Source organism: Gadus morhua, chromosome 6 (assembly GCF_902167405.1).
Source record: "Gadus morhua chromosome 6, gadMor3.0, whole genome shotgun sequence".
Lineage (NCBI taxonomy): Eukaryota > Metazoa > Chordata > Actinopteri > Gadiformes > Gadidae > Gadus > Gadus morhua.
The window spans coordinates 5,767,655-5,782,620 of NC_044053.1; the positions used below are offsets into that span (position 1 = coordinate 5,767,655).

The following is a 14,966-nucleotide window of genomic DNA, read 5'->3' on the forward strand; positions in this document are numbered from 1 at the left end:
ACTGTTCCCTTCTGAAAATGCTTACTGTTGATACGGTCATCTGATAACACGGTTTATATTGTTCTCTCTTGATACTTTAAACACTGCTCTTGGTTAATACTGACCAGGAAGACTGGTTGGTACCAGGGAACCAAGGTATGCTAGTTGTTACCTAGGACGCTAGATGTTACCTAGGACGCTAGATGTTACCAGGGACACTAGATGTTACCTAGGACGCTAGATGTTACCAGGGACACTGGTCAGTGTTGGCTCTAGGCAGTAGGGGGCCCTAGGCAAGACTTACTTTGGAGCCACTCCCTACCTTGAGCTGAAAACTGTGACTTTAAATAAAAACAAAGGACTGCAATTGTTTAAAAGAGATGGTTACACATTTTAATCAAAATTAGACATTGCTATAAAACCTAGTAGAAACTTGACAAATGTTTATTTTGCCAAAATTATAGAATTACTATTAAGACATTTATTAATTTCAATAGATTTTCTGTCATGTTGCACACAATGTATGAAACAGTATATAGTGTGTTAAAATTCACCCTGGACAACTACAAGCATTCTCTACCTGGGCTGTGAATGCAAATCACCACCAGAGGGCAACATAACCCCTCCGAATGGATCTTGAATTAGAGAATTAATTTACTTTTGTGAACTGGCTTGACTGGTCCACACAACTGCATATTCAGCGTATAGGGCGGGCTGCCACTGACACCGATGGTTTTCAACTAATTTAAGAAAAGCTATATGCTAACTTTTTAAAATATCTACCTGGAGGAAATACTTGGTCATCATGAACTGTTTACTGAGTATCTTCAGTCAGGTCCCTAGAGACCGGTCGTCCTGGGTGGGAGCCTGCAGGGCCTATCCGGCGGGAGGAGGCTGCATCACGGTGCGTTGAGACTGGGGAACCGGATCTCAGAACAGCCTCCTCTCTCGGTCCAACAGGCTCCTCTCTCGGCCCAACCGGGTTCATCTGCATCCCGCTGTTAACGTAGACGTCTTCCTCACTTCTGATGACGACCTGAGACACAGAATGGGTCTTCAAACACAACAGAGCTCCACAAATATCCCAGAGGTCAGTGTGGAGCTTGTATCCACGTTACCTGGGACTCCTCCTCGTCTGGGGGGGCTCGCTTCACAGTGGCAGCGCTAAAGGACCGCGTCTCCTCCCCCACTTTCCGGGTTCTGAAACCAAAAGAATACACAGTAGAGCAAACTGTATATCAGAGGGGGTAGGATGGTATATTGGTCAGGTGGCTTGGAAACTGGTTGAAAGGTTCTGGCAGAGCTATCATAGAGAGAGCGCTGTCCCACTCCCGTTGACCGAAATACAACCGGAAAAATAATGAGCACCAGGGGGACAGACTAGACCGTGTATTATGCATAGGGTGAACTGAGCTAAATATAGTACAACTAGAATCCGTCTATTTCTGAATCGCTGCTACATAGATACCAATCCACGGGTTATTGTAAATAATACGATTTGTCCCACACACGATTGATGTGTGATAAACCTTTTTAGATCAGAAGCTCCAGCAGTGAAGCTACACGACGTGACGAGCACCTGGCAGCGCTGTTAATCCTGCTGAATCTCTTCATGGTTTCTTTAAATAGCCCTCAATGAATAAAAAAATATGTTTTGCAAATATGATGCATATATCTTGCCTTAAACGTTTCCAGATTTATTGAACAGCAGGGCATAATAAGCGTATGTAGTTGGTACTTGAGGAGTGGTTGCCAACCGTCATTACACACTACACTGTCAACGCTCAACTGCGCCCCTTGGGTTCAGTTCTCCATGTCCTCAGTCTGCTTGTAGGCATCTGCTGCTAAATGACACAGTGAATGTGTACGACTTCAGGTGGACTTACCTTATAATACACACGATCACGCACACTAAGCCCACGATTATCACAGCAGATTTGCCAATGCATAGCACCAAGTCTGGAATATCAAAGATCTGTGAAGGAACTGTGAATACAGGGAAGGGGAAAGACAACAAAAAGAGAGTATTTCAAGCAAGTCATCTTACTTCCTGTTTAACAAAAAACATTGTTACTACATCACCAAACTCAGGGTTGATCCTATTTTTTAGTCAATCTAACTTTGAATGTCGATCTTACAATAAGCAGTCAGAGTGAACAGAAAAGCAGAGCAAAAACTGAAATGAATAGGTAAAAAACATATTCAGGTTTGAGTAAAATAACCTTTTCATTTGCTGAATGGTTTTGAGTCAATCTTACTTTGAATTATTGATCAACACACTGCTTTGTCTTCTGTCTTAGATCGAGGAAACATTTAGGTACATCACCAAGCTCAGGGTGGTTTCTTGTTTTGAATCAACTTACTTTGAATGTAAATCTTGTAGACATTAGACTTTTCGGTGCCATAGTCATTCCGGACCTCACAGAAGAAAACGTTATTGGCGTTCCACAGCTGGATGGACAGAGAAGATCCACTCCCGATCTTAAGGATGTATTCTCCGTGTATTCGGTACCAGGTGACCTCGCTGACAGCAGGGTTAGCATGACTGGAGCAGGTCAGGTTCAGGCAGCCTCCCTCTCTGGCTGGAAGACACGGGCTGCCGACAGCAGAGGTGTTCCTGGGGGCATCTGAGAGAGAACCCACCAATCAGAGCCTAGCCCTCAGCTCCGGTGTCATGTTGGACAGATGTTGTGAATTTAACAAAACTGTTCTGAACACAATAAAATAAATGAAAAACAGGAGAAGCATCAAAAGTTGTTGTTTATCAACCTACTGCTTTGTCTTCTAAGATCAAGAAAAAAAGGTACATTACAGAGAAGATCAATATAAAAAAGTAAACAAATATTAAAATGTACTTTTCATTGAAAAGGTAGTACATTGACTCACATAAGATACTGAGTTGGTGTCTTGTAGACGTCACAGTTTTGTTCCCAGATGGTATGTAGTAGGCCGCAGTGCAGGAGACATTGTTTCCATGGTGGAGGTGGGAGGCGTTGAAGGTCAGAGTGGAGGTCACGGTATCCTCCAGCTGGAGCTGGGTGCTGACCCCCAGGGCGGGGGTCCACGTCACAGTGGGGGGGTGGGTGTCACAGTAGGACGGGGCAGAGCACCCCAGCTCCACAGGAGTCCCCTCCACCACCGGCTCCTTGGGGGTGGTCAAACGAGGTGCATCAGGGAGCCCTGGGTACCAAACCAATTTAGAGCGGTTACTATGGAGACCGAAGCATTACCAGCATTCAGCATCATCTGAACCACAGTAAGACCAATAGGACTTAGAGACGTGTTTGTTTCAGGCGGACACACATTGCACTTACCCTTGATCTGGATGGTCACTGGGTTTAATTTAAAACTATATTTTAATGGATTTCCATCACAGTCAATTCTAAAATAATATTGAACATTGTCTTCAAGTACGTTATTGAATGTTGTAGTACAGTTGTACACTGTTAGATTTCCCCTGAATGTTGTATTACTGATCAATTGTTCTCCTTTTTTCCATATTGGTATGCATCCAGGATGTAGCATGTCTTTATATTTGTCCCCCAAGGTGAAGGAACAAGGAACGGTAACACAGGATCCACTGAGTGTCGTCACACTTGCTGGTATTAGGGCCTCAAATTTTCCAATGCACCCAGCACCTTTAAAACAAGAGGTTGAAAAATCCAAAGGCTCAATTGATGCACAAACTGACTAAATATTTAAATGCAACATTGCATTTCCTAACAAAACAAGAAAATATATCCTACGATTATAATTAATTGGTAATATTAGTTGCTAAGTTATCAGTTATTATTATAATTATCATTATTATTATTATTATTGTTATTATTATCATTTATTGTGTTTGATTTGGATGGTACATTTCAAAATTTGAAGTATAAAATCTAAAGGTTAAATAATCAATGAGTATTTAAAAAGTATTAGCAGAGTACATCCGGTAATGAGAGAGGACAACAGAGAGAACTACCGGTATTAACAGAGGATTACAGTGAATACTCCAGGTATTAACAGAGGACTATAGAGTGTACTACAGCTATTAAGAGAGTACAATAGGTATTAAAAGAGTACTACAGAGGACACTACAGGTAGTAAGAGAGTGATTTAGGTATTAACAGAGGACCACAGAGAGTACTGCAGGTATTATGAGAGTAATATATGCATTAACAGAGCAAGTATTATTAGAGTACTACAGAGGGTAAAAATAGATTATCGAAGGTATTAGAGAGTGTACTATGGAGAGAACCTCAGTGCTACAGGTATTAATATAGTAGCTATTAAAGGTAACACCAGAGAGGGTTGAGATGTTTACCTTGCAGGAGACTACAGAGCAGAAATAGTCTGCAGGATCCAGTCATGTTCTCATCCAGAACTTCATCAGGAGAAATGCAAAAATCACATTACCTTCTGTACTACACTTAATATCGTACTACACTTAGGGTATTCAGTACTACACTAATAATAGTAAGACATTGTTAAATGCTATAGAAATGTATATTTCAAAATAACAGTAAATCTACCACTTTTACTAATTAAACTAATTTTCCATCATATAATACCAATATTCAAAGAATAACAATAATAATAACAACCATGCATATGCAATATATTACCTTTAAAGGTAACATTTGGACATGTTCAACTCTTGAAAAGTTTAGACAGGGATATAAACAGGAAATCAAAAGATAACATCCTTACATTAACTAAAACAGGTATTGCATGAATAAAACAAAAAATAATATGCACATGTAAACAGTAATTATGTTCCTTTGTTCTATCAACCAGGCATAGAGTTGACTTACGTGATAGAGGGGAAGGACTTGATATGAAGTTCCTGAAGAGTAAAAGCTTTACTTCATCTTTCTCTCTACGCCGTGGTGAGGTCAGTGAATGAGGAACTTATTAAAATGTACATGAGCAGAGACATAACCTAGAGCTGAGCCAACATACAGGAAGAATATAGTTAGAGATTAAAGGTTCAACAAAACCATAATCAACAAATATTAATACTGCAATGACTGTTGATTAGCAAACGCTCTTAATACTGTTAATTGCTACTACTGTTAATAACGTTAACGCTGTTAATGCAGCTTATACTGTTCTCTATTTATAATACTGGTCTCTTTTAATACTGTTACTATTGTAAACACTGTTAAAGCCGTTCACAATGTTCACTGGTAATACTGTTGATACTGACTTCTATTCATTTTGTTAATAATGTTTACACCGTTCAGGCGGTTCTCTGATGATACTGTTCTCTGATAACACTGTTGATACTGTTCTCTGTTAATCTCGTTGATACAGTTCTCTGTTAATCTTGTTGATACTGTTCTCTAGTAATTCTTGTCACTGTTGATACTGTTGATAATGTTCTTTGTTAATACTGTTGATACTGTTCTGTTAATACCATGTATAGACCCAGCTCTCGGCCGTAATAAACTATTGGAGAGGGTGATGATTGAAAGAGTAAATTTAACATAATTGAATGAAGGACGACCACTAAATTGAAGTAATGACATGTGTAGATCAGCAGCATCAGTAACACAGTAAGTGGATGATGGATATATGTTATGTAGTGGTGTAGAGTCGGCAAAGCAGGGTAATGGAACAGAAAACGGGAAGTTGAGCAGCCTGCACAACGGAAAGCTAGTGCACTTGGGTCGAGGGCTTGAAGACTGCGTCATTCAAAATGGCAGCTTCTGAGATCACATGACACAGGTGCTTCCACCTCTCCGTAATGAGCCACTGGCTCCTCCCACGACCTCCAACACATGAGCAGGGGACCCGCCCCCAGTCTCCTCGAGCCGCAGGGTCGGCACAACTGTTAGTACTGTTAATACTGCTCTGTTAATACTGTTGATACGGCTGTTAATACTGTTGATACTGCTCTGTTAATACTGTTGATACTGCTCTGTTAATACTGTTGATACTGCTCTGTTAAAACTGTTGATACTAATCTGTTAATACTGTTGATACTGTTCTGTTAATACTGTTGATACTGCTCTGTTAAAACTGTTGATACTAATCTGTTAATACTGTTGATACTGTTCTGTTAATACTGTTGATACTGCCAGGGGTGGACTGGGAGAAAAATTCAGCCCTGGCATTTTCTCTCCAGACCAGCCCACTACATTATTAGCACTAGGGGTGGGACGAAACGAACGGGAAGAACCCTGTATATCCGAATAATAGTGCAGTTTTTTGTTTTTCAAGTTTGTGTTTCTTGTGCTGCTGACAAGAAAGTGGTGAAACCCGAACAGGAAGTTAACAGACATCCTATGGTTGCTGCATCTCCACCCGCCATATCTACTACAAAACCCTTGTTAAATATCACACATGATCCAACGCTAAATCCTCTCTTGCAGTTATTAGTCTGTGACTGTGAAAATCGTTTGGTGTAAGCCCAGCATTAGTTAAAACCAGACTCGGACAATAATAACAAAATCTCCTGACAAATAATCTAAATAGAAACATATTACAGACAGTAACAGCATTAGAGCTGAAACCAATTTGTTTTAACGGTGACTCAGTCATTATGAAACCATTAATAGAGAATTTAATTTTTTTTCTCATATTTTCATACACGTGTATGTGCACATGTATGTATACATGTGCACACACATGTATGTATACATGTGCACACACATGTATATGAGAATGCATATCTATTCAGACCTGTAATTCGGCCTACCTGCATGACTGTTAATTTAACTTAAAAGATATGCAAATGTTTGAAATTAAAATCAATGTGAAAATCTTCAACCAGGAAATAATCATAATCAAACCTCTCTCTCTCTCTCTCTCTCTCTCTCTCTCTCTCTCTCTCTCTCTCTCTCTCTCTCTCTCGAATAACTTCTAGCAGGTGAGGAAAACCTGTTTGACAGGAGATGATGGTAGCAGAGAATATAAAGAGACATTTATGAATAACCAATTGTCATTTTATCACACATATAGTTTCTTCACATAAACCTTTCAACATACATATTGCATTCCTCTCGAAATAGTCATCACCTCAGTAAACAATAAATGAATTGAAAGATTACAATAAATTCAATGGCAAATATTGCAAATTAAACTAATTATTTCCAATAGGTTTACTTGTATTTTGTGCTAAAATTCAAAGTGTCACATCTGTATTTACAATACAGCTTGATTCTGCATCTCTATTTACAGCTCATTAGTCCATGTCAATGTTTACTGTTGCTATGGCAACAAGAGACTGCTAACGTTAGCAGCTGTTAGCTAGCTTAGCCAAATCATCTGAACAATAATAACCCATAATATCACAATTCGGCCTATTTAAACAAAATCAACCACAACTACCAACAATCACAGCCCTTCAACTCTGGGCTAATATGTTGTCGCAAGTATGGAGTTAATTAGGTCACATCACATTCAATGTAAAAACGTTTTCTACTTTGTTTTGGACATGTCTCAAAATGTAGCCTAGCTAGCCCCAGGCTAACGTTACTTAGCATATATGCCTCCACTCGCTCGTCTCCTGGCGCAGCAGCACCTGCTGGGGTGTGGACCCCGGCACCAAATAGGTCTGTCAATTTTGAACATTTAACTTCCATCTCCAGAGGTTTTTCAGCACCACCCGGGCGTTTTCAGCTCCGTACCGGCTCCCGCGACTCCGGCCCATGCCATGAGGTCCCGCCCACCCTGGTTTGTGTTGTGATTGACAGCACTGTCAGGGCTCTCTGAGCCAGTCAGCCCATGATTGATTGACAATGACAAACATAGACCAATAATATGCGTCGATGCTGGCAACACACTGCTAGCTCTCTGTAGCCCATTGGCCAGCCCAATTGGAGGGAATTTAGAGAGAGGAAAAAATAAAACATAGCGGACCGGACCGGCCCACATTGGGTCAACGGCCCACCGGGACGATGCCCGGTATGCCAGATGGCTAGTCCACCCCTGGATACTGCTCTGTTAATACTGTTGATACTGCTCTGTTAATACTGTTGATACTGCTCTGTTAATACTGCCCTGTTAATACTGGGCTGACACTAATCACTGTTAATACTGCTCTGTTAATACTGTTGATACTGCTCTGTTAATACTGCCCTGTTAATACTGTGTTGATACTAATCACTGTTAATACTGTTGATACTGCTCTGTTGCTACCATTCTGTTACTTCTGTTGAACCTGCTCTGTTTATACTACCTGTAGCAAATGTCCTCAGTCAACGGACGGCCTGCACAGTCAACGGACGTGGGAAGGGGTGACTGACGGATGGGGGAGTAGTCTTTGCAGAGGCATCCGTCAGCCAATCAAATCGCTTCGCCGGGTTCTTCCCGCTTCTTCCTGGTTGTTGCGATGCAAGATGACCCGCTTTCCCGCTTTCCAGTATCGTCAGAGCCCGAGTCGCGTCACAGTGCTTAAATTTGCATACGCGATCTGATTGGATGACGGATCCGTCGCTGCCGAAAAAGTTTTACATTTTTCAACTTTTCGACGGAGCCGAAGGCTCCAACGGAACAGACGGATCCACAATGCATTGCGCGTCCGTCCCCATTCAAAGTCAATGGGGATCAGTCAACGGACGGAGGTAGTGGGCACAGGGCACGAGGTAGTGGGCACGAGGCGTCAGTCACCTAGGTGGAGTGGGAAGTCTTTGCCTCGGCAAGACATCCTTTGGGGCCGCTTCTTGCCTTGAGCTGAGAACTGTGACTTAAAAACAACGAAAGACTGCAATTGTTTAAAAGAGATGGTTACACATTTTAATAAACATTAGACATTGCGATAAAACCTTGTAGGAACTGCACCTATGTTCATTTGGCCAACAGGATATAATTACAAGAAATACATGCACCAATTTCAATAGATTTGCTGTCATGTTGCACACAATGTATTTTGTACACTGAAACAGTAGGCCTATACATTGCATTAAAATCAATTTAGACAACTACAAGCATTCTTTATCTGGGCTGGGAATGCAAATCACCACCAGAGGGCAACATAACCCCTTCAGAATGGATCTTGGGTTGACTTTGCTTAGCTGGTCCAAACAATTGCACATTCAGCGTATAGGGCGGGCCCAGGGCCGGAGCACCAAATCCTGGGCCCCTATACTATAGGTACTGATGGGCCCCCCTGCGCCAGGTTGTTGACGGGGGGGGGGGGGGGTCCGGAGCGTTTGTTGACGGGGGGGGGGGGGGGGGCGATTGTTGAAAAATATTTTTATTTTATTTTTATTTATTTTTTTGGTCATGGGCCCCCCCTCTGCCTTGGGCCCCCCCACAACTGTCCCCTTTGTCCCCGCAGTCCGACGGCCCTGGGCGGGCCACAACCGACACTGATGGTTACCAACTTAGCAGCGATGCAAATAGTCACCATGGAAACAGGTGGTTACCCGGGGGGCGACCAGGGAAATAGTACTTACCAGGTTCACTAGTTGGTACCAAGGGCTTCCAGGGTCAAACATTGTTTTCAGGGGTTATAAGGGACACTAGTGGTTTACAAGGCATTAGCCTGGGGGGAAGTGGTTACCACAGACTCTACTGTTTAGCAGGGCCATTAGTAGTTACCAGAGACACTATTGGTTACCAGGGATCACCAGGGACGAATGTTCTCAGGGTTTACCAGGGCCATATAATCACAACTAGGCTAAACACCGTACTGGGATATGACCTTTTATATTCGTTGGTAACCACTTAGAAAGAAAAATAAGGAAAGGAAAAACTGAGCAAAACATGGAGCAGCAACCAGTCTTATGATCTATAGTAAAACTATAAAGCTATACTAACTTTTAAAATATCTATTCTGAGGAAATACTTGGTCATCATGAACTGTTTACTGAGTATCTTCAGTAGTGGTGGATTCAATGATTCGTTTCCGTGACCCAGTTCGCGTGATTCAGTTCGCCACGAGGAGTCGTTCGCGAATCGTTCGTTTGTTCGTTCGTTCAGTCGAGTTTTTGCGGTAGCACTAACTCCACTGAGTCTGACTGATTCAGCTGAGAACCGTGCAATGGGGTCCATTCCATGATGCGAGTGGAGTTCAGTGGAGTTAGTGCTACCGGAAACTCGTTTGTTCGTTCAGTCGAGTCTCCGGTGAATCGAATGGTGAACGAGACGACCGAACCGGTTCAGTTCGTTCGTCCTAAAGACTCGGTCATTCGAACCGGTTCGCGAACGAACGAGCCAACACTAATCTTCAGTGAGCTCCCTAGAGACCGGTCGTCCTGGGTGGGAGCCTGCAGGGCCTATCAGGCGGGAGGAGGCTGCATCACGGTGCGTTGAGAGTGGGGAACCGGCTCTCAGAACAGCCTCCTCTCTCGGTCCAACAGGCTCCTCTCTCGGCCCAACCGGGTTCATCTGCATCCCGCTGTTGACGTAGTCGTCCTCCTCACTTCTGAAGACGACCTGAGACACAGAATGGGTCTTCAAACACAACAGAGCTCCACAAATATCCCAGAGGTCAGTGTGGAGCTTGTATCCACGTTACCTGGGACTCCTCCTCGTCTGGGGGGGCTCGCGTCACAGTGGCAGCGTTAAAGGACCGCGTCTCCTCACCCACTTTCCGAGTTCTGAAATCAAAAGAATACACAGGAGAGCAAACTGTATATCAGAGGGGGTAGGCTGGTCTATTGGTCAGGGGGTTTGGAAACCAGTTGAAAGGTTCTGGTAGAGCTATTATGGAGAGAGCGCTGTCCCACTCCCGTTGACCAGAATACAACCGGAAAAATAATGCGCAATAGGGGGACAGACTAGACAGTGTATGATGCATAGGGTGGACTGAGCTAAATGCAGTAAAATTAGAATCTCTGTCTATTTCTGATTCGCTGCTACATAGATAACAATCCACGGGTTATTGTAAATAATTTGATTTGTCCCACACACAACTGATGTGTGATAAACCTTTTTAGATCAGAAGCTCCAGCAGTGAAGCTACACGACGTGACGAGCACCTGGCAGGGCTGTTAATCCTGCTGAATCTCTTCATAGTTTTCTTTAAATAGCCCTCGTCTGAATTAAAATGATAAGGATATATATTTAGCAAATAAGATGCATATATCTTGCCTTAAACGTTTTCAAATTTATTGGACAAAAATGCATAAGTGTACGTAACTTGTACTTGAGGGGTAGTTGGAAACCGTCATTACACTCTACACTGTCAATGCTCAACTGCGCTCCTGGGGTTCAGATCCCCATGTCCTCAGTCTGCTTGTAGGCATCTGCTGCTAAATGACATCTATCTGAATTCAACAGAGAAAGTTGTGAATTTCTAAACACAGTGAATGTGTACGATTTCAAGTGGACTTACCTTATAATACAGACGACCACGCACACTAATCCCACGAACATCACAGCAGATTTGACAATGCACAGCACCAAGTCTGGAATATTAAAGATCAGGATTTAGAATGTGTTGTCAGTAGGTTTTTGCTCATAGTTTTGTGATTGGCTCTGTTTGAACCAATCAATGTATTTAAAAGCCCTTAGGCTGATTAGTCATCGTGAGCCATTAAGAAATCACGCCACTGGTGGCATCACAAGTTAAAGTCTCTACCCAGATCTATGATTGGTAGATCAGCGATCCATCTGGTTCAGTCCACCAGGACGGTGACGTGGAGCTTGAGCTACCCATCCACATCACCATCTTGGTAAACAGTCCCGTTTTTGATGTCACAAGTGACTATATTTTGAAAGACCTTGTAACGACTGATCATCCTCACAGCTGGTGGTGCCATAGGGTCCCTGTGGTCACACCTGTCAGGTTTGGCTGTGTGTCCAGGTGGGACACAGGCAGCTTCTGGCTGGTTTTCCCAACAGCGTTGGAGCTGTGGCAGGTCAAGGCTGTCGGCCCAGGTAAGGCCTTGATTGTTAGGGTGCTCCACGAGGTTGTATTGTCCAGGTTGACCTGGCTAACAGACACGTCTTCAGAACCCGACACCAGTTTCCCATTCAACCGCCACTCCAGAGACGGTGATGGTCTGCCCACGCTGTCGCAGGAACATCGCACCCAGGCTGCAATTCTGCTGCAGCCTGAAGAGGGCAGGATCCTGGGAGGAGCTGAGGATACAGAGTAGGAGGAAGACAACAAGAAGAGAGACTTTTTTTTCAAACCATCTTACTTCATGTATTACAAAAATGTATTACTCATCACCAGGTCTGCATCCGAGCCTTCGTACTACACACTACAGTGTATACCGTTCTCTGCCGTACTACTGGTATGCAAGCCGAAAGTATATATGTTTTTGGACTAACTACGGTGTCCCTAAATATAGGCTGATCCAAACAGTGCAATATGTGTTTATGTCATTGATGCAATAATAATGACCATATAACTGCATGCATCAATAATCGGTTTGAAGCGCACAGCTGTGCACAGCCGCCGAAAGTTGGAACTTTTTTACATGAGGTTAAATCACCCATCCTAGTGGAATTAGTCAACCCTTGACTATAATTTTGCCTCATGCCATTTCTCAGAATAGACAAGCTGAATAGACAAAGAGTACCTTTCACTCCGAGGTAGTTTACGACCATCTGGGTCAGGCTGCTGTTCTTCGCTCCGTAAGGGTTCCCCACTTCACAGAAGTACTGAGCGTCTGCAGAGACCGACACGTTGATGGACCGACTGAAACCCAGGGGCCCCTCAGAGGGCCCCTGATCGGTTCCTGGGTTCAGTCGGGAGCGGTACCAGGCGTAGCGGTCCACCTGGGGGTTGGCGGAGCCTTTGCAGCTCAGACGCACATAGCTTCCCTCCAGCACCGGGCTGGACGGCCACTCCACCGATACGTTGTCCGGACGGTCTGAAAGCAACCGTTCAGGCGCCATGTTTATTATACTGGTCTGTAGAGAACATCGCTGTATAGAACCATCCTCAACCAAAATGCTAACAAAAATAACAAAAATAACAATAACAATTGTTAATAATTGTCAATAACAAAAATGCTGTATTTTTGTTATTGTTTTTGTTTGTTTTTTGTTTGGACATGGCCCTGTCCTTTGTAATGCTGCTGCTATGTGCCCTCAATTCCCCCCTGGGGACAAATAAAGTTTTTTTTTAATTTGAATTTGAATTTGAACCACATTGGGACTCTGGGACTTGGACCTGAAGATCAACGCATTGCCTCGTCACACTACATCGCATTAAATGCAACAAAACCAAACTGTGTTACCAGAAGGTCCTAAAATAAATTTAAATAATGAACTTTACTCTTTACACAAAACGTTGAGTGTCAAATATTGTTTGAAGGAGGCGTCGCTTAGTCCTGTGTGGCGCTTGTAGAGGGAGGAGCAGGTGATCCTCTGTCGATGGTGAAGCGCGGAGGCATTGAAGGTCAGCACAGAGGTCACAAGCTCATCTTCCACTGTCTCCTGGGTGTCTCCAAGACTTGGTGTCCATGACAGCGTGGGTTGGTAAGGACAGAGGATCTGAGCGGAGCAGGAGAGCATGACTGGCCTGCCTTCAACAACCTCCACTTGGCCTTTTGGATTCAAGACCGGTCTCCACACATCTGTTAACCACAACCGTCAGAGGAATTAGTGAAATCGACCAAACCAGATAAACTGTTTGGAGCAAAATTAATGTAACATAATTAACCAAAATATGAACCTTTAACATCGACCATAACGCCAGTAGCATAGTTGTATCTCAGACCGTACAAACAATCAATTCCGAAGAAAAGCTTGGATTTGAAGGCGGGGAGGTTGTGGAAGATGGTTGTGCAGTTTCTGGTCAGAAGATTCCCCACCAGCTCTCCCTGGTAGAGGTTTTGACCTCCGGCGAGGCTGGTGTCAAACACTGGGCCTTCCTTAAAATCCTTAAACCATTGGGCTTTACATGTATGGTCCAGGGAAGTATCCCAGCCCCACTCCAGCGTGAATCTGCAGGGGATCCTCACACAGGAACCCTGCAGACCCTTCACACTCTGGGGCAGAAACACGGTCCAGTCCTGGCCTCCGACGCCTAGGAAAGACAGTCAAACTTTTATTCTAGAACTAACACACTAGCCACAACACCACTTCAAGCGTGCTACCCCCATACTACTAAGGGGGTACTTAAACCTCTGCATTGAACCCATCGAGAAGCTAGGAGCAGTGGGCTGCCACAGGGCCGCGCCCGTGAAACAACTATGGAGGCAGTGCCCTTGCCTTGATCATGGGAGTGGCAGGAGTGGCAACTTAAATGTTTTTTTACAGTGTCTGAGGAAACCGGATTACCAAGAGGAAATCCACATGAACACGGGGAGAGCATAAAAACTCCACACAGAAAGACCCCCCCCCCCCCCCCACACACACACACACACACACACACACACACACACACACACACACACACACACACACACACACACACACACACACACACTAAACGTTTACTGAACGTAAACTTTACCACACTACACATAAGGACCTTACTGAAGTGAAATGACATGGTACCACTACATGGTACTTAAATGTAGGATACCAACATTTCTGCATGAAGACAACTCAACTGTTGAGATGCAGGTTGAATACATGGCAAGCCAGTTTTGTTTAACAGTACTAACGTCTGATCCATCTCTTACCTTGGAGATGACACCATAGGAGGAGGATGGTAATGGATCTCTCCATGTTCTTAACAGAATCTTCTTTCAGTTCTGCATTGATTCATGTAAGGTGCAAAGGTAAAAACTTAAAAACAGTTCCACTGGTTCTGTACTAGCTTGTGATCTTCACGTTGCCATTTTGTCAAAAGCATATATGAACAACACTTTCTAACAATACAGACCAAACATGTACTTCAGCATAGGACTCTACTTCCTCTGTAAAGAAAACAAGGCGTTCGAAATAAATTAAAAAATAATGTTGTAATTCCATTTGCCCACCCTAATCTAAAGATGAAAACGCATGTCTCTCCACATGTATTTACCTGAATGAGTCCCAGAGTTATTACGCAGTGTGGTCAGCTGCGGTCTGGCAGATAAGTCATCGCTAATGGTTAGATGGTCAGACCAGCTCGTCTTACTCTCTGTTCCTCTGACAGAGGCTTA

At 43.5% G+C, this 14,966-nt stretch overlaps 1 protein-coding gene across 1 annotated transcript; it reads right to left on the minus strand.

Annotated features, from left to right (window-relative positions):
- Positions 1-359: 359 nt before the first annotated feature.
- Positions 360-14,966, minus strand: LOC115545791 (uncharacterized). The gene is made up of 18 exons (XM_030359226.1): positions 14,846-14,966; positions 14,502-14,573; positions 13,547-13,900; positions 13,155-13,448; positions 12,447-12,740; positions 11,698-12,000; positions 11,252-11,324; positions 10,433-10,514; positions 10,273-10,350; positions 10,126-10,190; positions 4,779-4,843; positions 4,289-4,348; positions 3,294-3,617; positions 2,866-3,159; positions 2,343-2,606; positions 1,866-1,965; positions 1,098-1,179; positions 360-1,015 (listed from the first exon to the last, which is right to left on the minus strand). Exons 2-18 carry the CDS (start codon positions 14,545-14,547, stop codon positions 794-796), a joined length of 3,000 nt encoding a protein of 999 aa, XP_030215086.1. The 5' UTR covers positions 14,548-14,573; positions 14,846-14,966; the 3' UTR covers positions 360-793.

Bases quoted from the DNA above. Each gene is read 5' to 3' on its own strand.
- LOC115545791 (XM_030359226.1), bottom strand. From the start codon at position 14,547: ATGGAGAGATCCATTACCATCCTCCTCCTATGGTGTCATCTCCAAG. The intron at 4,844-10,125 runs GTTCGTTCGCGA...ACCACGGCGTAG, and splicing joins CTGAAGATTAGTGTTGGCTC to AGAGAAAGATGAAGTAAAGC. The intron at 3,160-3,293 runs GTAAGTGCAATG...TTTGGTACCCAG, and splicing joins AGTGACCATCCAGATCAAGG to GGCTCCCTGATGCACCTCGT.